This window comes from Chrysochloris asiatica, unplaced genomic scaffold (assembly GCF_000296735.1).
Source record: "Chrysochloris asiatica unplaced genomic scaffold, ChrAsi1.0 scaffold00007, whole genome shotgun sequence".
Taxonomy (NCBI): domain Eukaryota; kingdom Metazoa; phylum Chordata; class Mammalia; order Afrosoricida; family Chrysochloridae; genus Chrysochloris; species Chrysochloris asiatica.
The window spans coordinates 28,489,991-28,514,551 of record NW_006408525.1 but is presented as its reverse complement, the minus strand read 5'-3'; the positions used below and the strand labels follow the sequence as shown (position 1 = coordinate 28,514,551).

Sequence of the window (24,561 nt, the reverse complement as noted above, 5' to 3'; positions counted from 1 at the left end):
AATAAATGCAGACATCCAATAAGAAGAAAGAACCAAAATCAACACTAACATAACATCCAAAACAATTAGAAAAACCCCAGGAAAATAACCCTACAGTCACCAGAAGAAATGAAATTATAAAGAATAAAACAGAAATTAATGAATTAGAAAACAAAAACAGTAGCAAGAATCAACAAGGCTAGAAGCTGGTGCTTTGAACGTATTAACAAAATAGACAAATTACTGGAGAATCTAACAAAGGAAAAGAGTGAGAAGATGCAAATAACAAGCATAAGAAATCATATGGGTGACATCCCAAAGAAACCAACAGAAATTGAGAAGATACAGGAAACTATGAAGAGTTGTACTACAAACTTGAAAATCTAGAGGAAATGGATACATTTTTAGAAAAACACCTACCTAAACTAACACAGAGTGAAGTAGAAAACTTGAACAAACCTGTAACAAAAGAAAAAACTGATCAGGTCATCAAAAATCTCCCAACCAAAAAAAACTCCAGGCCCAGATGACTTTTCTGGTGAATTTTACCAAACATTCAGAGAAGAGATGATACCAGGTTTACTCAAACAATTCCAGAATCTATAAAAGGATGGAAAACTTCCTAACACACCATATGAAGTGAGCATAAGCCTCATGCCAAAACCAGGAAAGGACATAATCACACACAAAAAAATAATATAGGCCAAAAGAAGAAAAGAAATCAAACTACGTATTGCACTAGGCAAATCTGCTTCACAAGTCCTCTTTAAAGTGTTGAAGAGCAAAGATAGCAGTTTGAGGACTAAGGTTCACCTGGCCCAAGCCTTGGTATTTTCAGTAGCCTCATATGCATGGGCCGGTTGGCAATGAATAAGGAAGACTATAGAAGAAGAATTGATGCATCCTAGGGGCTCAGGACCATAGTCTCAGGGGATACCATGGTCTATGGGCATAACATAGTCCACAAAGACTTGGGTGAGTAGCCTGTGGGATCTTGAAAGTGCCTAAGAGGTCATCCAAAGTGCAGCTGTTGGTCTCTCCATGTATGGAAGACAGAAAAGTGATAAGAATTGAAAAGGCTTGGAATCAGTTAGTCCAGTGGACTAATGGAGCATATAAGAACTAGATGATAGCTGACTATTATTACCAACTGCTCTGAAAGGAATCATATTAGAGGGTCCTGATAGAGTGGGAGAAAATGTGGAACAAAACTCAATCATTTAATTGAAATGAAAAAAGACTTGAGTTCACTGGTCAGAAAGAGACTGGCAGAAACTGAGACTATGCCCCTCTATCACCCTTCAGGTCTGGAAAGGAATGTACCTTCATGGCCCAGTTTTCAGCCCAGCTGTAGATAGTTATATGTTGTTATTATAAGTGCTCTAGAGTCAGTTTCGATTCATAATGATCCTGTATTGGGTTTCCATGGAGCTGCTGGTGAGTTTGAACCACCGTCCTTGCAGTTCAAACCAACCTTGAGGTCGAGTGCTTATCCCTTGGTGCCACACCAGGTGGGGACAACAACGCTAGTAAGGTATGCTCACCATGGAATTGTCAGTCATTCAAAATCAAAAAGGCACCATTTTCCTGAAGACAAAGTTGAGAAGGGATGGGAAGGTGGGTGGAATGGAAATAGGAACCACAGAGAGAAGCAGTATAACTGTTGTTACATGGAGGGAATTGTAATCATTTAGTGAAACAAAGTGTACGATTTGTTGAATGTAAAGCAGATGATCTTGTTTGCAAACTTTCATTCAATTCACAATAAAAAGTTAAAAACAAAAGGATTGATGCATTTGAGTTATGGTGTTGGAGAAGAATATTGAAAATAGCATGGACTGGCAGAAGAGCAAACAAATCTGTGCTGGATTTATACCTATACAGCCAGAATGCGCCTTTGAAGCCAGGATGAGACTTTGTCTCATACTTCAGATATACTATCAGGAGAGACCAGTCCCTGGAGAAGTATATTCTGCTTGGTAAAGTGGAGGGTCATTGAAAAAGAGGAAGACCCCCAGAGAGATGGATTGGCACAGTAGCAGTTGCAGTGGATTCAGGTGTAACAATTGTAAGGCTGGTGCAGGACCGGGCAGGGTTGCATTCTGTTGTGCATATGAATTGGCGCTGACTCCATGGCACCTAATAACAACAAATAGTATGTCATTGAGGTTTCAGTTTTCATTAAGTGCGTGGTTATTAACCAAAGCATTGGTAGTTCAGATCTACCCAGAGGTACCGTGGAATCAAGGCTTGGTGATCTACTTTCAAAAGGTCACAGTCATGAAAACCCTATGGAGCAGTTCTACTCTGAAGCACATGGGTTGCCCATGATTCAGAAGGTGTGTATTTTTTTTTTTTTTTCCCATGCTACTGAGGGTGTTTGATGACTAAAGATGGCTGATTTGCCATTTTTAATGTTTTATTGTGAATGATATAGTTTACATGGGAGAACATTAGCTTTACATTCATCCTATCATATATTGTTTCATTGCCATGGTTACATTCCCCTCCATGCATCATCAACCAACCAAAGGGTATACCCTGCAAGCCTGTCCCTCCCTTTCTTCCCCTCCCTCAGCACACAGCCCCTCTCCCTCTCTGGGTCTAGAGTCCCCAGCCACTCCATCTCTCCATATCATAGTCTGGCGTCTCCTTCTCTGGGTAGGATCTCACACTCCGCTCTTCTCCCTTAATGTTTTTTTTCTGTCTTTTTTGGTGATGTGTTTGTTCATATTTTTCTTCCACTTTTAATTGGGTGGGTCTTAATGTTGCATGCAATAGTTATTTATATAAAGACTGATTTTTACATTTTTTGACCAAAGTAGCCTATGTTTTGGAGTTTATTTTCAATTTATCATTTTTTCTATCTTTTTTGGTGATATGTTTGTTTATATTTTTCTTCCACTTTTAATTGGGTTGGTCTTAATATTGCATGTAATAGTTATTTATTTAAAGCCTCACTTTTACATTTTTTGACCAAAGTAGTCTATGTTTTGGAGTTTATTTTCAATTTTTAAGTGAGTCTAAGAAAAGGTTCTTAAGGAATTCACCTAGTACTTTACTGTTTTGTATGTGTAAGTCCTGGTGTGGTGCTGTAGGATAAGCACTGGACTGCTGACTGCAAGATTGGCAGTTCAAACCTACCAGTCACTCCTCGGAAAACCTTAGAGAGCGAGGGTCGCCATGAGTCAGAACCGACTTGATGGTAAAAAGAAGTAACCAAAGAATAGTGCTAGTAGAAATTGTAAGTATTTTCTGTGTTCTACTCTCTATGCCCAAAATGATGAACTCACTTCTCTAAATCCATTACAGTGAATGTAGTTTAATTTTTTTTTTTTTAACTTTGAAATGATTGTTGTTTGTTAGAGTTCAGCTACTGTGAAAACCCATCTATGGTTGTTTTTCATTTGTTTAATCATATCTATTCCAAGCAATACGTCTTGTCTTCCTTATATCCTGTGGGAACTGACCAATTGCCAAATAAACTTTTAGAGATACTGGAGACCCATTAAAAAGCCAAGTGAAGTAAATATTGGCTCATGGACTCATGAGATTCAAGTTTCACTTTCATTGTAAAGGAAGTGTGGCTTAGTTTACATTGTTATTGGTTCAAGCTCAGTAGCATTTTTGTGTATATGTGTGTACTCCTCTGGCCAAATAAAACACTTGATTAGAATTAGAAATGATGCTATTCATTGTGAGATTCTTGTTGTATGTTTAGTGTCATCTTCTCCTTTGATGGACTGTAGGAGATCGTAGATATCTCATTTCTTTAATTAAAAGATTATTTCTTTGTGGCCATTTCTTCTAAGGAACACAAACTGCTGTGGATTGAGGCTGTTCTTTTTCCATTCTTTGTTCCAGTAATTGTTTCATACAGTTTAAAATGGGTGAGGCAACCTACCCTGAACCTACTGGTTTTTTCAAAAAGGGAAAATAGTTCCAAAAAGAATGGAAGAGGAAGTTATGGTTCATAACCATTTTTGAAGGAGATATGTCTCATTGAACTGTAAGCTGCTGATTCTATAACATTTGGGTCTCGGTAAAGAGGAGCGCAGTGGCTCCATAGGATAAGCACTGGACTGGGTTTGAGCCCACCAGCTGCTCTTAGAGAGAAAGATGAGACACTCTGCTCACTCAAAATTGTAAAGTCTCAGAAACCCTATACAGAACCAGCTCACTTGACAGCAGTTGACAACAACATTGGTGACCTATGATTCCTGAGGGAGGCAGTTTTGTCTTTCATTCAAACTATTTTGCATTTTCTGGTTGTTGTTAAGTACCATGGAGTCAGTTCCGACTCATAGTAACCCTGCACAGGGTTTCCAAGGCTATAAATCTTTACGAGAGCAGAATCCCTCATCTTTCTTCCACAGACTCGCTGGTAGTTTCAAACTGCCAACCTTGAGGTTAGCAGCCCGATTCGTAACCACTACGCTACCAGAGCTGCATTTTCTGGAGGAGACTGTTATTAAGCTTGTTCAGGGCTGAAATTATCTGAGCAACCATATAAAATGCTACATGTAAGTGTGATTGATGTATGATCTTAAATAGTTTTTATCACTGAAAAATTAACCTCTCTTTTTGGCTTTCTTTGAGACATATTTAAAAGATGCAGGAAGAAGAGAGATTGTGTAATTCTGAGGAAAGAAATTAGGATTGTCTTAGTTTTTTTCAAATCTGCTTTAGCACGCTGAGATTCAGATTTTCAGACCTTGTTGTTTCTGTACTTTCCCTAGGCAGATAATACTTAACTCACAGAGATGTTTCTAAGGCCTGAAATAACTTGATTGGTTTCATAATAAACACAGTGAGTCTGTCTGCTTCTTTGCCAATCCTTCCGTCCTTTTACCTTCTAAATCATACACATTACATTGATCCATTCAATTCTTTAGATGCAATATGCAGAGAGTATTTTAAAAGTCCAGATGATGGGTATTACTGTGATCTGATTGTAGCATATGTGTGATGATGGGTTAAATTTTGCTGTTTTCTTATCTGTACTGTCATTTCTTTGCAAGAAAACAAGTAACTCACTAAATATTTCTTCAGAAAAATTTGTAATATTAAAAAAAAAATTGTAATATTAAACTCCAAAAGAAAAAAATGCTTTGTAGAAAAATTTTAAACACCTAAAACTTTAGTTTCATTTTCACTTTTTGACTCTTCAAAGCTTTTATAATGTTTTCAGAAATGTAAATGTTAGGTGAAACAAATAGAACTAGTTCTCTAAAAAACCTAAGTACTTGGTAGAGTAAAAACATTGTGTAGATTTATTGAATTTAGACATGCGCTTTCTTTCTCTAAAATAATTGATGGACCTGCTGACTGAGCCTAGAAATTAGAACAGGAAAACATTGTCCACTTAGTAATTGTGAGAGTGTATTTAGACACATGACTAGCCTGATAGAATTTAATAAAATACGGTTCCTAAATGCACCTAGGATTACTGGGGCCTGACTTACATGGGAAAGGAGTGGTAGGAGAGACCGATGAAGTCTTTCTAGTTCTGGGGAAGGATCCGACTGAGGATATCAGGGGCTGACTATGCTCCACTGACTTAATAAAATCTCTCTCTCTGTTCTCTTTTGAAAAGTTGAAAAGTTGTTTTGCCTTTGTGTTTCACCATTCCTCTGAAGACAAGAAGATACACCGTGAAACTTGACTCTTGCATTCTGTGAGGTATTTAGAGAGTATTATAATAAACACTTCTTTAAAACTTTGAACCCTAATTCAGATACCAAAGAAATGGTGATGTGCATGTAGCTTGATGTCTCTGTAGTCATGCCGTTGGTTTGCAGATTAGGTTATGTTGCTGTTGTCTCCTACCTTTATGGTTAGGCATTAGTAGATAGAGGCAATCTACACTGGCAGGTACAGTTTTGTAGTTTGGGTGTGTCTTTAGATAAAGTGCTTTGATGTTAACTTCATTGTTGTTGAGAATTTCTCTTACTCAAGGTCATGAGTAGGCTCCCACACTTCAAAGTAATTCTTGTGAGGGAGCTACAGGAGTGTTGTGGGAACAGTGAAGTGGCACAGAAATGCAGAAGCTGAACTCCCTGGTAATCAGACTAGTAATTGCTGATGTGAAATCTTTTTTTTTTAATGACTACTTTTAGTAAACTCATAGATCACAGATTTGGGTTCTTTAAATTTATATTCCCATGAATAATATGAATAGGAATGATAGCTTATTTGAGTTTCAGGAGTGCTTCATTTTCAGGCAATAAAATGCTATTTCTCATCTCTCTCTCTTAGAGTTCAGCAAAATGGATATACCAAATCCCCCAACTTCCAAATGTATCACTTATTGGAAAAGAAAAGTTAAATCGGAATATATGCGACTGCGACAACTGAAACGGCTCCAGGCCAATATGGGGGCAAAGGTAAAAATAATTCCTAAAGAAGATGTACATTTTAATATACACTATGTTAATCCAGTGGGCAGTGGTTGACTTTTTTTTTTTAAACTCTTGTTTTAACATCTTACGAGTCTTTTCTTGGCCTTGCCAGGCTTTGTATGTAGCAAATTTTGCAAAAGTTCAAGAAAAAACCCAGATCCTCAATGAAGAATGGAAGAAACTTCGTGTCCAACCTGTTCAGTTGATGAAGCCTGTGAGTGGGCATCCTTTCCTCAAAAAGGTACTTCTTGGGGGTCTCAGCTCAGCCTTGCTCTCTCTCTCTCTCTTTTTTTTTTTTTTTTCCTTTTCTGTTTTTGTAATTCATTAGAACATAAAAAGTATGGCTAATGGATATAGCCATTATAATTAATTTTTAATAGTATTTGTAATTTAAAAAATAACTTTTTCACTTTCTATTCTTATCTATTAGCATAATCATGAAGTTTGTCATAAAAAGCTAGACATTTGCTACCTACTCTTGGGGTCTGTGTCCAAGAGCCAAAACCACCTTTTTTTGTGCCTTTTTTGGCTTCCCAGTCTTTGATATTAAGAAAGGAATGCCTTGGATACTGGGCAAGAGTATCTTGATCAAAAGGACAGCCCTTATGGTAAATGTAAAAAGAACACTCTAGTTTCTTAAAGAGATAATATCAAAAGCAGGTAACGTTTTTGAGGGTAATTGTCTTCTGTAACTATAATGCCTGTACAATTTTGTTTTTCTCTGTACTATGCCCATCACCTGTGTGGTTGAGTTGATGTTCACTGTGCTAAAGCTTATAGCCTCAAGGAAATTTCCTCATCTCATTCTTATCTCCTAGAACTTTCTGAGGCCCTTTGCTGTTGTGTATACCCAAGGAGACCACCAGTTTTAAATTGTATTAACATCAGTTCAGTCACAGTGACAGACTGTGTTGGGCTCTGTTAGGATACCCAACCTATATCCAAACTGGTTGCCGCCAAGTTGATGCTGACTTATAGCAACCCCAGCGGACAGAGTAGAACTGTTCCATAAGGTTTCTAAGGCTATAATCTTTAAAATTTTTTTTCTGTTGAAACTTCAAAGATTTTTGTTATATCTAGGGTTTTGTTCCCCATGTTCAGATGTAGACAGGGTGGATATCTTCATGAATCTGTTACATAGACTTCTAGGTTAGGGCATAGTTCCTCAAAAAAAACACGAGAATTTCTGTCAAATCTCCATTACAACAGATGCTTATGGTTGGAAAGTTATGGGAAACAAGGTTTGTGGTTCTGTTAGGGTGGAATATCCATACATAACAGCTCATTTTATTTTATGGAACAGGTATTTTCAGGTGTACATCTTCATCTTTACACTACTTTTTTTTTTTTTTTAAGAAAATACTTTCATTAAGACACAAAAAAAGTGCACAAGGGGGATTCAAAAAGTCATGGGAGAAATTTTATTACCTTTTCATTCCATTTCTTCATGAAGTTTTTGAAGCCCCCTTGTACGCTAGATCCCTCCCCAAATACAGTTTACACCAGCTGTTCAGAGCTTTACTCCCTTACTCATTCCTTTAGCCTATGATTATCCCCAGTAATGAGGAAACAAATTCTGTGACTTCAAGTTTGTTTGAGACTAGGCCATATGCCACAAAAGCACTGAAGTCAGTTGCAATGTTGCTTTTCCTCCTTTTATGATTGCTCAGGCCAGTGTTTAGGTATGATAGGAGAGGGAACTGGAGAGTCAGTTGGACATATTCTTTATGTCAACAGACTGCCATGTCTTTCTCCCGTGGAGTGGCTGGTGGATTTGAACCACTGACCTTCCTGTTAGCGCCTGAGCTCTAAATCATGGTGCCACCAGGCCTCTTCTATGGCGGATACAAAGGTGAATAAGAGACAGTTCCTGCTTTCCACAGGTTTATAGACTCATACTTCCTTTTTGGAGCTAATTGTTACAAAACCCCAAATTTGTTAATTTGTAAGAATTAGAAGTCTGTTGGGATCCTTTTGGAAAGAAACTACAATTCTCTCTTGGGTTGCCCGCTTGCTATTCCTTGCTGTGTCATTGCTTGCATTTCAGTGTACCATAGAGAGCATTTTCCCAGGATTTGCAAGTCAACATATGTTAATGAGGTCGCTGAACACAGTTGCATTGGTTCCCATCATGTATTCGTGGTCCCCTCTACAGCAGAACTTTATGGTAAGTATTGATTCTCTTATTCTATATGATTCTCTTATGTCAGAATACATAACTAAGCTTGGGCACACAGGCCAGAACATTGTTGTAATTTATTTACTCTTAAAAATGTATATTGCACATTCTAATATGTTAGATTTGGTGTTCTGTGAAGTGTCCTTCTGAGTTGACTTGTTTTTTTTTTTATGTATATTTTGTGAATTATGTGATAGTTTACATGGGAGAGCATTAGTTTAACATTTATCCTATCTTATATCGTTTCATTGCCATAGTTACAATCCCTTCATGCATCATCAGGCAACCAAATGGGGTATTAATTACCCTATAAGCCTGCCCCTCTTCCTCTCTGGGTCTAAAGTCCCCAGCTGCTCCATCTCTCCATGTCATCGTCTCTGCCTCCATCTCTGACGTCACTGCTTCTCTGGGTAGGGTCCCACTCTCTGCTCTTCTCCCTTGATGGTCTCAGGGACCTCTGCTCCTAGACTGCAAAGTTAATCACTCCCCTCCTTGATACAGAATGTCGAGACTGGTCCTTTTTTGAATGACTTGAGATTGGGCAAAACTCTAATTTTCTCTAATGACCTTTCTTAAATTGCTGAAGATAAATTAAAAATGGTTGCAATAAAATTGCAAAATATTGACAGGGAATTGCCAGAGGTTCAAGCCAGATTCAGACAAGGAGGTGGAATGAGGGATATCATTGCTGACGTCAGATCGATGGATCTTGGCTAAAAGCAGAGAGTACCAGAAAGATGTTTACCTGTGCTTTATCAATTATGCAAAGTCTTTTGACTGTGTGGATCTTGACAAGCTATGGATAACATTGGGAAGAATGGGTATTCCAGAACACTTACCTGTGCTCTTGAGGAACCTGTACATAGACCAAGAGGCAGTTGTTCAGACAGAACAAGGGGATACTGAATGATTTAAAATCAGGAAAGGTGTGTGTCAGGGTGTATTCCTTCACCACATTTATTCAGTCTGTGTGATAAGCAAATAATCTGAGAAGCTGGATAATGTGAAGAACATGGCATTAAGATTCAAGGAAGACTCAGTAATAACCTCCGATATGCAGATGATACAACCTTGCTTGCTGAAATTGAAGAGGACTTAAAATACCTAGTAATGAAGATTAAAGACCACAGCCTTCAGTATGGGTTGTACTTCAAAGTACCGAAAGCAAAAATCCTCACCACCGGACCAATAAATAACATCGTGATAAATGGAGAAAAGATTGAAGCTGTCAAAGATTTTATTTTGATTGGATCCACTATCAACACTCATGGAAGCAGCAGTCAAGAAATCAAACAACATATCGATTTAGGCAAATCTGCTCCACAGATCTCTTTAAAATATTCAAAAGCAAAGATATTGGTTTAAGGACTAAAATGCACCTGACTCAAGCCATGGTATTTCAAATAGCTTCATAATCATGTGAAAGTTGGACAGTGAATAAGAAGACCATAGAAGAATTGATGCATTTGAATTGTGGTGTTGGAGAAGAACATTATAAGTACCCTGGACTGCCAGAACAACAAATAAATCTGTGTGGGAAGAAGTACAGCCAGGCCATGCTCCTTTAGAAGCCAGGATGGCCAGACTTCATCTCTACATTTCAGACATGTTATAAGGAGGGACCAGTCCCTGGAGAAGGACACAATGCTTGGTAAAGTGCAGGGTCAGTGAAAAAGAGGAAAGCCCCCAATGAGATGAACTGGCACAGTGCCAGCAGCAGTGAACTCAAGCGTAACGCTAATTGTTAGGCTGGTGTAGGATCAGGCTGTGTTTCCGTTATGCTTAGGGTTGCTATGAGTTGGAACCAACTTGATGGCACCTAACAACAACTTAAAGTTAAATGCAGTCTAAGTCAGACATTCGAGGCATAAGCAGGTTGGTATCTCCCAGCTGCTGAAGCAGTCTTTTCTGAGTCTCTAAAGGCAAAATGCTAGAAAAGCAACTGAGATAACGGAAGTTAACATGGATCACAATCCTTTTATCTGGACCTTTATACTAATTCCTACTAAGATTGTTTGTCCTTCTGATAATCCATGCTGTCTAAATACTACCATTGCTTATTACCTGCTTATTAAAATAGGATATAAGATTACCACAGGGAATTATTTCTTAGAATAAAATTTCAGAGTAGTAACTCTACTTGATACTTGGGGATTTGAGAATGATTGTGTTCCCTGATAAAACAAAAAGGGAGAAATCCTTTATTATTAATTTCTGGATACTATCTCTAGCTTATACTGCAGTTGACTTTAGGTTCCTATTGAAAGTGATTGGCATGAGTTATGATCATAATTTTTTATTATTGGACAGGAAGTTAATCTTAGTCTGTTTTTCCAATATCCAAAATTTTATAGTTGCCTAGTTTCTGTTCTAAATATTCTAGCTATTGAAAATCATATTCTTCCTTTTTATTTGTTTGTCTACTTATGAAAAGAATTGAAGACTTTTTAGACGGTTACTTAGGTGATGTTCATACCTTGTTCATGATGATGTTTAATAGAGTATGTTGTTGTTGTTATGTACCGTGGAGTCGGTTCCGACTCATATCGACCCTGCACAGGGTTTCCGAGGCTGTAAATCTTTACGGGAGCAGAACCCTCATCTTTCTCCCGCGGAACCACTGGTAGTTTCAAACTGCTGACCTTGCGGTTCACAGCCCGATTCGTAACCACTACGCTACCAGAGCTCCTTTAATAGAGTATAAGGTGACATAATAGATGGATGCACTATGGAAAATTAGGGTATTATCAGATTCTAGGTGTTGGTGGAAATGCTATTGTTAGTATCAAGTTAAACTTTTGGTTCTAGTTTCATCAAATAATTAAACTTTTCTTCCATCCCCTAAGAGGAGTATTTTCCCTTCCATTGGAGATTTTGTAGGCAAAACAAAATGACCAGTCTTTATAATGTAGAAAACTCTGTAACTAATAGCATTTTTAGGAGAATCAAGAAGCAAAAAGGGCAAAGAATCTAAGTGGGGAAGAGTATATGCATAGTGACTTCATGAAGTGAATGAACCACATCTGATTTGATTTCAGGTAGAAGATGAGACAGTTTTGTGCAATATTCCCTACATGGGAGATGAGGTGAAAGAAGAAGATGAAACTTTTATTGAAGAGTTGATCAATAATTATGATGGAAAAGTCCACGGTGAAGAAGGTATTGGTACTGTGTCCTTTAATAGACAACTTTGTTAGAGCATACCCACTCCTCACTTAACCACATCATTAGGTTCCAGAGATCAGGTCATTATGCAAAATTCAGTGTTACATAAAAATAGAAGATGACCACATCAGATCAGAAAAAATGGAAAATGCCTACATCATTTCATAACTGACAAACCACTTAGAATCATGGCCCTGCCACATTGACACACAACCTTAATCATCACAGTCAGTGCTTTTCTTGCCTTGCACTTCAGTGTTTACTAGCAGCTGTATGTTATCAATGTACAAAATAGTAAATTTTACTATGGTCATATGTGAAATATTGAATAATAAGATAGCCGATGAGTGAGAAGTGAATGTAGTGTCTCATTTTGCTTTTATCTGCTGCTCCTTGGGATGCACATACTAATATTTTAATGTCATCTTGTAACTGATAGGTAAATTATTATATTAAAAACATTCCAGTTGAATTTTAAAAGGAGTTGAGACCAAAGGATGATACGGTAATCAATGAGTAAAATTTGATCTTAGGAATTTTCCATAAGACATTCAAGGCTATTTTTTTCTTACTCCTCTTTTTCTGAGAATGGCAATGAACATAACCTCTTTCATACTTTTGTGATCCGGCATCCTCTGGATCTCCCAGAAGGTGAGTTCAGGATCTGAATAGAAGCTCATCAGTTGGATTTAGTTGTAGTTCTAGAAAAGGCTTTCCGTGTGCCAGAAAAAGGCAGGTGAGAAGAGATGCTTAGGATTTGCAAACCAACAACCTCTTCTGTTCTGACAATTGTGAAAGTTCGCTCTTGGGGTGCTGTTGAGATGTTGATCCATAGCTCCCCCTGGTGTTCAAAGACTCTCCTAAATGGCAATACATGTAACCCTATGTTAAGTGCAGTCGAGTTAGTTCCGACTTATAGTTAGCCCTGTATACCAAGGAGCGGCTGGTGGATTTGAACCGCTGACCTTATGGTTCAAGCTGACATTGCAGTCGAATGCTTATCCTACAGCGCCACACCAGGACTGCATGTAACCCTATTGTTGTTAAGTGCTGTCTAGTTGGTTCTGACTCATAGCAACCCTGTATAGGGTTTCTGAGGAGCGGCCGGTGGATTTGAATCACCAACCATGTAGTTCAAACCAACATTGGAGTCAAATGTTTATCCTACAGTGCCACACCAGGACACCATATAACCCTATTGTTGTTAAGTGCCGTCAAGTTGGTTCCAACTCCTAGTGATCCTATCTAGGGTTTCCAAGGAGCTGGTGAATTTGAACCGCCAACCTTGGTTTCAAACCAACCTTGTGCTCCAGTGCATTATCCCACAGTGCTGTATCAGGACTCTGTGTACCCTATATTCAATGGTTTTTGGGAAAAGTGCTATCTTTTGACTCAGAGAAGTCACTACTGACCCATCAGCAGCAAGTCTGAGTAAATTTGCATTTTATCATCCTATCTCAGTCCTACTCACAATTATTTGCACACTTTTGTAAGGTTACTGACCATAAATACAGACTTTGTCTGTGGAAGTGAGTTACCTTAGTAAGAATATAATCTATAACTAGATTTTATTAGAGCCACTGTAGTCGACTGAGTCCTGGTGTGGTGCTGTGGGTTATGCACTCAAGGTCAGCGGTTCAAGCTCACCAGCCGTTACTTGGAAACCCTATACAGGGTTGCTATGAGTTGGAACCAACTCGATGGCACTTAACAACAACAACAACAATAGTCAACTGAACTGTTGCAGTTTGTAAGCGCCAATCAAATTATTGTAATTTTTGATTGTCTATGTAAAAAATTACATGTTACCGATCTAGACATTGGAGATGAATATAAGAAAGCCTTCCTAGGAGGACCGGTGGAGTATGGAAGGACCACTGCGCTCACCCATCTAATCCTTCTGTTTCAGAAATGATCCCTGGATCTGTCCTGATTAGCGATGCTGTTTTCCTGGAGCTGGTGGATGCCTTGAATCAATACTCAGATGAGGAAGAAGAAGGACACAATGACACCTCAGATGGAAAGCAGGATGACAGCAAAGAAGACCTGCCAGTGACAAGAAAGAGAAAACGGCATACTATTGAAGGTAAACAGCATTACTTCCTTATGTCACTTGGAAAGTTATGGAAGAAGGAAAAGCTTATTAAAGAGTTTGTTGCTTATTAAAGGATGTGAGTGCTTCTCCTTGACCCAATTAAAAGGAAAACATGATCATAGATAGCTTAAGACAGATGTAACCTAGTTGAAGAAAAAAGTAGAAGAACTTAAAAAAATAATTGTTCGTTTCTAATTATAGAAGTAATATGTTTAGAAAATATGAGAAATTACAAAGAAAAAAATAAAGTTACCCTTTAATTCTCCTAATATTTTGACATGCTTCCTTCTAGACTCAAAATATGTATATATATAAATCAACATGTTTTTCTATATTATGTGAAATTGAGATGTTAGTGTACAATTTTGTGTTCCCTTTTATTTAACCTTAGATCATGAGCATTTTCTATGTATTAACACTGTGGATTTAACTCATTTAACTTATATATTAACTCATCTTTTCTAGGGAAATAGCTCTCTCTCTTATTATAACACAGTTATAATCTCAGTTTTGTTCTCCAGTATCAATATCAGACCTCTCCTGTCTACCTCGAGAGTCTAATGTGGGCTCTGGATTTTATTGCTAATATGTAGATGACTCTTTTTTCTTGGAGCCCTAGGTGACACGTGTGCAGGCAGTACTGGCCTTTTTATATTCCTATACAGTCCGTGGTTAGGTTGGTGTTAGCAGCTCTAATCAGAAGGCTGTGACAAAAGGGACAGAGGGAAAACAGCCTTGTTGGCTCTGATAACAGCACTCAGGAGCTTTCTGTCGTCTTCAATTCAGGCAACAAGAAGAGTTCTAAGAAACAGTTCCCAAATGACATGATCTTTAGTGCAATTGCCTCCATGTTCCCTGAGAATGGTGTTCCAGATGACATGAAGGAGAGGTAAGCAAAACTGTCCCACTCAGGCCATATACAGAATACTTGGATAAAGCTTTTATTAAAAGTTATTTTTTTGTTAATAAGAAACCTCATTTATGGTAAATTCATTATGATTTGCTTATTCTGATTATTTTGTATGTATTTTGCTTACCCCTAAAAGACCTTTCCTACATATGGGTCATTGCTTGCCATAAGTCTGGGCAGAGAGTTTTTATTCTGCAATTTTTCTGGAGAATTACTCTAGCTTCCCTTGCTTCTCTCAGGCGTGCACCCAGCGTGTTTATTAGGGTGCACTTGTTTAGTTTTACATAAGTCCTTCATCAGCTGGGCCCACAAGAATCACCCACAATATCTTGTCATACTGTACCTGGGTGACCCTCAGTACTCAGTCTGGATTTTCTCAGTGGAGACATTCCCTCAGGATTTCTTATCTCTCTTTTCTTCAATAGGTATCGAGAGCTAACGGAGATGTCAGACCCCAATGCACTTCCCCCTCAGTGCACACCCAACATTGATGGCCCCAATGCCAAGTCTGTGCAGCGGGAGCAATCTCTGCACTCCTTCCACACCCTTTTTTGCCGGCGCTGCTTTAAATACGACTGCTTCCTTCACCGTGAGTGGGGCTCTGCTGTTTGAAATGTTCACCTCTTTTCCAACCCAATCACCATTTCCTCCTCTTGGTTCTAGTTTTATTATGTAGACTTCTCAGCTCCTAGTCAGATGATGGCTTTACAGATTCTAGATCTATTTTCACTTGTCCAGTTGTAATTGCCCCTCACTACCTCTTTGTTTTGGAAGAAATGTGTTGATATTAGAAGTGGTTAAATGATGTGTGTCCTGATGGTAGCTAATTCTATCAGATTCTAACTCCTGCAATAGCTCCCTAATCCAACTTTGTTCCTCCCCATTCCATGAAGTGGATGGACCATGGGAAACAAGACAGTTTGTGTTTTCCAGCTTTTCATGCCACCCCTAATGTATACAAACGCAAGAACAAAGAAATCAAGATTGAACCAGAACCATGTGGGACAGACTGCTTCCTTTTACTGGTACGTTCTTAAGCTATTTTAGTATTGTTAACTCTGTTGAAATTGTGCAGGAAATGGTCCTTGGGCTTTCTGCCCCTGGGAAAACAAGCTATGTGAGTGAGTACGTAGTACTCTGAGGATCATAAAATACAAACAAAACATGGCTTCTGCTCTTAAGGAGCTCCTTCAAACACTGGGGTAGTGGAACCGATGGAATGAAAGTGAAGGAGCGCTAAAGACTTTCTGCTCTAAATATCATCTCTTCAGGTTATGTTGTTGTTGTTGTTACGTGCCATCGAGTCGGTTCTGATCCATAGCAACCCAGTATAGGGTTTCTGAGGAGCAGCTGGTGAATTTGAACTACAAACAGTGTAGTTCAAACCTACCTGCAACAACACCACACCAGGACTTCAGATTTTAGAGACTGAAATATTGTTAGAATTGGAGCCGATTGTGTATGTTATCTGCACTCCATTTTCTTTGCTGTCTTCCATTGTCTGTACACAACCAAAGGAGAAGAGCATATGAAGACACTGATGTCTTACTGTGAGGTAGTCAGTCAGATACACCCTTTCCTGATGAACAGATCTTATGAGGCAGTATACATTCTTCTGGGTACCTGGGAGGTAGAGGAGGCAGTTCTCTGAAAGCTGGAAGGGAATGGATCAGTTAGATTTGTCAAAGATACAGTTTTGCTTTCAATTAAGCTTAGGTAAAGAATTAAAATGCCTTGATAAAATATATACAACCAAGTAAAATTAGATTATAAAGCCAATTACCTTTGTAATTCTCTTTTATGGGACAATAGAAGGAAAGATTGTCAGGAGTGCTATTGGACATGTATCTGGAGAATAGACCATATGAGTAAAAGAATCGATTTTATCTGATGTACTCTTTCCCCAACTTTATGGATTCCTTCTTATGTACCAAGTATTGTGGTGGTGTTGTTAAGTACCGTCAAGTCGATTCTGACACATTGCATCCCTGTATAGGGTTTCTAAGGAGCGGCTGATGAGTTTGAACTGCCGACCTTGCAGTTCAAATCACCCTTACTGTCCAGTGCTTATCCTATAACGTCACACCAGGACTCCAGCATTGTGTTAGGCCCTTAAAATATGCTATCTTATTTCCATCCTTATTAACAGTGTCCCACAGTAGAGAACTATGGGTTATGGAATTTATATACCTTATACCACTGGTAAGTCAGTGGTAAGGCACAGATGGAGTTCCGCCTCTAGTTTAAATCGATAGTTGATGCTGTTTTTATTCCCTCATGCTTTTTTTGTTTTTAATTACATTATGTTATGTCAACATACCAGCATTCATAAGGGGCTTCAAAAAGTTTGTGGAAAACTGAAATGAAAAGCTCATCCTTTTCCATGAATTTTTTAAAACCTCTTGTATATAACTCAAAAGAGCATTGTTCTCATAGTATTCACACTGTGCTGCTATATGTAATACTACCACCAATGCCCAGAATATTTTGTTGCTTTATTTTAAACAAATATGTAAATACAGGTTTTTTTGGGGTTTTCTTTTTTATTACTCTCTAGACATGAGCACATAATTGAAATATAATGCTGGACTATTTTTTCCTAACTTTTTAAGAGCCTAAGTGTTCAACAAAAATATAAATGTTTGAATCATGCAGAGGAGTTGGAAGATAATTTCTTATTGATTTAATTTTTTTTCTTAAGCACTTTATCCGTATATTTGTGTTTGTGTATCTTTTGCTAGACTCCTGGTATGGCACTGTAAGATCAGCACTGAACTGCAAACCACAAGGTCAGCAGTTCAAACCCACCAGCTGCTCCTCAGGGTCACTATGAGTTGGAATTGACTCAATGGAACTTAACAACAGCCTTTTGCTGAGCCATTTGAAAATAAGTTGTGGACATTGTGCTTGATTGCTAAGTATTTTGGCATGCATTTCTTAAAAATAAAGATACTCTCTTACATATCCTAATTATTAAACCTGAGAAAATCAACAAGAATTTCATAATATCATCTAGTATATATTATAGAAAGAGCCCCGATAGTGTAATGGATTATAAGTTGGGCTGCTGTCTGCAGGGTCAGTAAGTTTGAATCTACCAGCTGATCTGAGGGAGACAGACAGATGAGGCTTCCGGTGCCCATGAAGATTTATAGTCTTGGAACCCCTATATAGGGTTGCTATGAGTTGGAACCAACTCACCACCATCACCACCATATTTTCTATGGAATCCTGATGTGGGACTGTAGGATAAGCACTAGATTGCTAACCACAAGGTCCGGGGTTCAAACTCACCAGCCGCTCCTCAGAAACCCTATAACATGTCTCTAAGAGTCAGAACTGATTCAGTGGCACTTATCACCACCAACAACATATATTCTATAAACAACAGCATGATAAACAGATAAAATACTGAAGTTGTCAAAAATTTCATTTTATTTAGATCCACAATCAACATCCATGGAAGCATCATCAAGAAACCAAGAGGTGTATTGTGTTTGGCAAATCTGCTGCAAAAGACCTCTATAAAGTGTTAAAAAGCAAAGATGTCACTTTGAAGACTAAGTTACAAGTAACTCAAGCCATGGTTTTGTTTTTTTTAAACTTTTTTGTTGTGAATTGAGTAAAGGTTTACAAAGCAGTTGTGCATTCATGAAACCATACACTTTGTTTCATTTCCATGATTGCAGTCCTCTGAATGTAACATCACTTACCCTGTTTTCTCCCTATGTTTCTTGATTCCGTTCCTCCTTCCCCACCCTTCTGAATTTTGTCTTTAGGAGATTGCTGATCTACTGATTTCTAATGGTTGACCATTTGACAGTGTGCATACCTCACTAGTGTCAACCTATGTATCTCTCTACTGCTTGACTGCTTGACTGAGCCACAGGGATGAGTTCAGTTCCAGACCTAAAGGGTGATCAAAGGCCATACTCTTGAGGTTCCGCCAATCTCTTTCTGACCAATATGCCTGATCTTTTTTATGATTTTGACTTTTGTTCCACATTTTCTCCCACTCTATCCAGGACCTTCTTAAAATGATCCTTTTCAGAGCAGTTGATACCCAGGTACCAGCAGTTATGGCATTCTCAATGACCTCGTATACTTACAAAAGCTGGCAGTGACTAAAAAAGGCTTTGAATTATGGTGTCAGCAAAGAATTTTGACTGTCTCTTATCCTGCCTGTAACTGGCTGTGATCAGTTAGTTGTATACCCCACTGCATTCGGAGTCCTGGTGTGGCGCTGTGGGCTAATGCTTCAGACGCAAAGTCATTTGAACTGCAAGGTCAGGGTTCAAACTTACCAGCTGTTCCTAGGAAACCCTGCACAGGGTCACTATGGGTCGAAATCGGCTTAAAGGTACTTAACAACAACAATTTATCCTGCCAGAAGAATGAACAAATCTGTCTTGGAGGAAGTATAGCTAGAATGCTCCTTAAAAGCAAGGATGGAAGGATTTCATCTCATGTATTTTGGCCATGTTGTCAGGAGGGACCAGTTGCTGGAGAAAGTAGGGTCAGCAAAAAAGAGGAAGAACCTCAACAAGATGGTTGCAACAGTGGACTCAAACATAGGAGCAATTGTTTGTGCAGGGTTTTGTTCTGTTGGTCGTTGGACATAGAGACGCTGGGAATCAGCACTGACTTGACACCACCACCACCACCAGCATGCGTTCTATATTCAAGGTTTTTGAGTTGTCCTAAGAATAGCTGCTTTTTCAAAGCCGTATCATCTAGACAGTAATCATATTTAGTTAGTATTCTTTCTCATTTTCATAAATCTCAGATAATCCTATTTACCCACCTTTTTTTTTTCTTTGCAAAAAGTCTTGACTGGTTGTTTTGTAAGATGTTTCATCTTCTGGATTTGTATGTTGTTAGCTCATGACATCATTTAATTTGTTTCCCAGCCCCCTGTTTCCCATAAGCTAGAGATGAGCTCTGGAGGCTTAGTTATATTTATGTCAAACATTTCAGGTAAGGACATTTTATAAGTGATGTTGTATACTTTATATTGTAATACTACAAGTGCATACCCCAGACTCAATTAGTTTTGAAACAACTTCTTTAAAATTTTCTTTAGAGTATGCAGTGCATTAGTGTTCTGAATACTCTTTATTGATGGTGGTAAACCTTTATCCTTTACAAGTGGGCTTAGTTTTCAAATACAGCTAGAAGTCACTAAAAACCAAGTTTGGTGAGAAGAGAGACACTAAATTGAATGATTCAGTTATTATATAAAGAAAAAACAGGGGACATCACTATAAAACAGTATTCAGTATTCTTCTGAGTTTCATTTACTGACAGATTGTTTACGTAGTGGACTGAGAACCACAAGGTCTGCAGTTCAAGCCTGCCAGCTACTCTGTAGAGAAAGATGAGGCTTTCTGCCCCTGAGAAGATTTAAAAGTCTCAGAAACCCCTTACAGGATCTCTGAGTCATAACTGACTCCACGGCACTTAACAACAACAACAGCATTGTACAAATTCAGAGAATAGGCATTTTATTACTGAACTAGAGGCAGTGTTGTAGAGTATGAAGAGCAGTTGCCTAGGGACCAGGAACCTTGATTCAGATCCCCACTCTGGAACAATTAGCTATATATACCTTTGAACAAGTCTCTTCCCCTCTCTGGACCTCATTTCCTTATAAATAAGAAATGTGTTGTTAAATTCCAAATAGCTAACATACAAGTGAATACAAGTAACTCAGAAGTTGAAGATGCAAAGATGTAGAACGGGAGTATACCCACAATTATATAAAGGCCTAACACAGGATATTTCCACGTGGCCATTTACTTTTGCTGCAAACATATTCATGGATGTGGTGGAGCAAGGTGCTATTGAGTTGGTTCCGATTCAGCAACCCTGCTTAGGGTTTCCAAGGCTGTAAACCTTAATGGGAGCAAAAGCCTCCTCTTTCTCCAGTACAGTAGCATCCAGGGGTCAAAATTATGAAAACTTCCTAGACATTATCAAATACTTTGAGGGAATGAGTTGCTAGGCCTGTGGGCCCAGGACCATAGTCTTGGGGGACACCATGGTCAGTTGGCATAACATAGTCTACAAACACAATGTTCTACATCCTGCTTTGGTGAGTAGCAACTGGGGTCATAAAAGCTCATGAGCAGTTATCTAAGGTGCAAAGATTGGTGTCTCCTTGTGTGGAAGAAAGACGAGTGATGAAAATTTAAGACACTTGGAAACAGTCTGATGGACATTGGTCTCTATGACCCTGGGAGCAGAAGAACTAGATGGTGTCCAGCTACCACCACCAACTGCTCTTTAAAGGATCACATTAGAAGGTCCTGGGTAGAGTGGGAGGAAATATGGAGCAAGACTCAAAATGAGAAAAAAGACCAGATTTCCTGGTCAGAAAGAAACTGGAGGAACCTTGAGACTGGCCTTTGGTCACCCTTGTGGCTCACTATCCAACCCATCAATAGGTAGGTATATGGGGGGACAACAACACTAGTGATGTACACACCATAGACTGGTCAACCATTTGAGATTCAACGGGCAGCACTTACCTAAGGACAGCATTTAGAAGAGTGGGGAAAGAAGGAGGAATGGAAGCAAGAAGCAAAGGGAGAAAAGTGTGAGCCATGATGTTACATTGGGGAGACTACAGTCATTGAGATAAAACAAAGTATATGATTTGAATGTAAAACTGATGATCTGCTTTATAAACCTTCACTCAATTCACAATAAAAGTTTAAAATATATACTTAAATGCATAGACTATATCTTTTTTTAAAAGATTATGAGAACTCTTAGTGAAGAGATGCAAATTTATAAGTTTTAGCTTCTTTAGAAAGGTTTTCCAGAGGTTTTTTATTCTATGGTTACAACTACCATGTACAGACTGGGCGGAAAAACATTGTCGTACATAACATGCACGTTGTGGAAGATGGTGTGATGATAGATCAATATACTGACACAGAGTTTGTTCCTGTTTCCTGTTTGTACTGTGTCCATTGCAGGAAGGAGCAAAGGAGTATGCCATGCTCCACAACCCTCGCTCCAAGTGCTCTGGTCGTCGTCGGCGACGGCACCACATAGTCAGTGCTTCCTGCTCTAACACGTCAGCTTCTGCTGTGGCTGAGACTAAAGAAGGTGATAGTGACAGGGACACAGGCAATGACTGGGCCTCCAGTTCTTCAGGTACAGTGAACAGAAAACAAAGATTCTTTCCTTTCTATGTAAGGACTCTAGTAGTCCCAGGCACACTGTCTAACACTTAACATGACCACCTTTTTAAAACTGATTGTTTTTCTACAGGTTTGCTTGCAGGTAGTGGAGAGAGGGAATCATTTTGTTCCTAACCATTCCACCTTTTAAAAGTCGAATAAAGGGACTTTCAGTAAGATGGTGGACTAGGCAGATGCACTACACAGACTCTCTCCAACAAAGATACAAGAGACCAAATGAAACAGACACACATGAAAATTCTGGAATTCTGAACTTTGGAGGAAAGTTTAGAAAAGTGGACTGAGTGCTTGCTGGGAGGTGAAGCTGAGCAGGGAAGGTGAGAGAGGGAGACAGGTTGGTGAACAGCCTGCCAGATACAACATGACCAAATTGTGAGCAGCTTTGGCAACAGATGGTAGCCTGACAGAGCAGATTTACACAAGGGACGGGGAAAGGTGCAATTCCTTCTTTCTCTCCATGCTCCCCTGGTGACCGGAGGTGTGGCCAGCCCTCACCCTCATCCATCCCCTAGTACAGACAGACCCTGCTCTCCGGAGAGTTCAGAGCCACATGGTCAGGAGCCATGCCAGTGTGAGGCAGGGCCCAGTTGTGCTGCTTTGGTGTCTGGATTCAGGTGGGCTAGGCCCTAGACCTACAGAACCCACAGAGCCACCAGACCAACATTTAACCAATCACCCTGCCAACAGCTGCCCTGTGGTCCTAACAGATAGTGAAACCAGCTCCATCAAGTGCCTCTAGGAACTACTTCCGGATTGAGTGCCCTGTGCAGATAGCCCCAAGGCCAATAGGAACTCCATCTCTGGCCAGGAACTCTTCTGTCACATTCCTCCCACACTCACCTTGTGAGCTCCTTGGCTTGTAGGAGCCCACCAGAGTTTTCTCCTCTCCAGGTCCAACAGCTACATGGCTTTTTTGTTTTGGGGTTTGGTTTTTTCCTTTTGTTGTTTCATTGTTTTTGGTTGTTTATTCTTTCTTCTCTTCCCATTTCCTTGAATTTTATCCTTTCTGTCTCCACTGTTGTTTTCCTTCTGTTTCGCATTTACCTTCTTTTTTTTTCCTTTTGATCTTTCTTTAGTGCTCTGTACTCACTCTTTATCTTCCCTTTCCTGGTTTTTCTAAGTGTTTTTTTCGTTTTATTTCCTTTCTTATTTTTTTCTTCTGTAACTATTTTCCTGTACCTCTTTTCTCTTTTTTCATTATTGTTTATTTTTAATGTTTTCCTTTTATTTTTTTCTCCTCTATAGGATCATTTTCCTGTCTCTCTTTTGTCTTTGTAGTTATTAGATTCTTTTTTTTCTGGTTGCTGCCTATTTTTCTTTCTTTCTTCTCTTTATTATTTTCTCTTTTCATTGTTGGTTTCTTGTTTGTTTATTCTCTTTTGTCTTCTTGTATATGTATATGTGTATGTGGGAGGGTTTTTCTCTTTCCCATCTAACAGGAGACAGCAACCTTGCCCATACAGCCCAGCCACAACCATACCATCTGCAGCTCCACCCACTGGGCAAGAGCCAGTACCAGCTCCTATATCACCTGATCAATGATAGACAGTAGCCCACACCAGCCAAACTCAGCCTGGTGTACACTGACAATGAACAAGGATGGTATGCACACTTCTGTTCTCTAACTACACCCACAAGAGAAAGTTGGTGACAGCCTGAGAACACACCAACATATAATCATCTATTAAATACAAATACAACAACTCCAGAATGCCCTGGAGACAGTAGACTATTTTAGCTCACATATAGAAATGAGAGAGAATGATCAGGATGCAGAGCCAGAAAACATTCTGAGGAAGAAAAGGTAATGGAACTAACTAAAAAACAATTAAAACGAATGATATTTAGATACCTTCAAAGGATTGATAGAAAGATCAAGTAAAGCAAGGAGAATACAGAAAAAAAAAATACTGTAGAAGAATTCAGGAAAATACTACAGGAACAGACAAATGCATATTTTGAAACAGTACAATAACCTGCAGTTAGGTATCCAGAAGAATAATATTAAGATCTCAGAAATGTGCAATTCATTGAAAGAGTAAAGGAGTAGATTCGAAATAATGGAAGCCTGAATTAGTGATCTCAGAGCTAAATCTCTCAATAATAGTATGATAGAAGAACAATCAGAAAAAAAGCATGAAGAAATCCTAAGAGTTATGTTGGACACCATAAAGTTGAACAACCTATGGGTGAGCAGAATTCCAGAACAGGAAGAGACAACAAAAGCACAGAGAAAACTGTTGAAGAGTTGTTGGAAGAAAACTCCCCTAACATGAAAGATAAGAAGATAAGCATTCAGGAAGCTGAATGAACCCCAAAAGAAATATATACCCCAAAAGAAAATAGATATATAAAATAAGCTATATCCCCAAAGAAAATCACGACATATAATCAACTCTATAAAACCAAAGACAAGGAAAGAATCCTGAGAGCAGCTCAGGGAAAATGATGTTACCTACAAAGGAAAACCAAGTTCTCAGCAGAAACCATGCAGGCACAAAAGCAATATGATGGCATATACAAAACTCTGAAAGAAAAAAGTTGCCAATCAATAATCATCTACCCACTCCCTTCCAAGACTAAGACTCAATGGGAATACACGCTGTGATTGGTGACCACGC

General features: G+C 38.9%; 1 protein-coding gene across 1 annotated transcript in view; it reads left to right on the top strand.

Moving 5' to 3' along the window:
• Positions 1–24,561, top strand: part of EZH1 (enhancer of zeste homolog 1 (Drosophila)) — a 49,446-nt gene that overhangs the window by 14,667 nt on the left and 10,218 nt on the right. Inside the window, exons 2-10 of the mRNA XM_006832684.1 lie at positions 6,238–6,365; positions 6,493–6,621; positions 8,428–8,547; positions 11,598–11,718; positions 13,634–13,810; positions 14,606–14,708; positions 15,155–15,318; positions 15,663–15,754; positions 21,713–21,893. Of these exons, the coding sequence (XP_006832747.1) occupies positions 6,238–6,365; positions 6,493–6,621; positions 8,428–8,547; positions 11,598–11,718; positions 13,634–13,810; positions 14,606–14,708; positions 15,155–15,318; positions 15,663–15,754; positions 21,713–21,893 (1,215 nt within the window). The remainder of the gene's footprint in view (positions 1–6,237; positions 6,366–6,492; positions 6,622–8,427; positions 8,548–11,597; positions 11,719–13,633; positions 13,811–14,605; positions 14,709–15,154; positions 15,319–15,662; positions 15,755–21,712; positions 21,894–24,561) is intronic.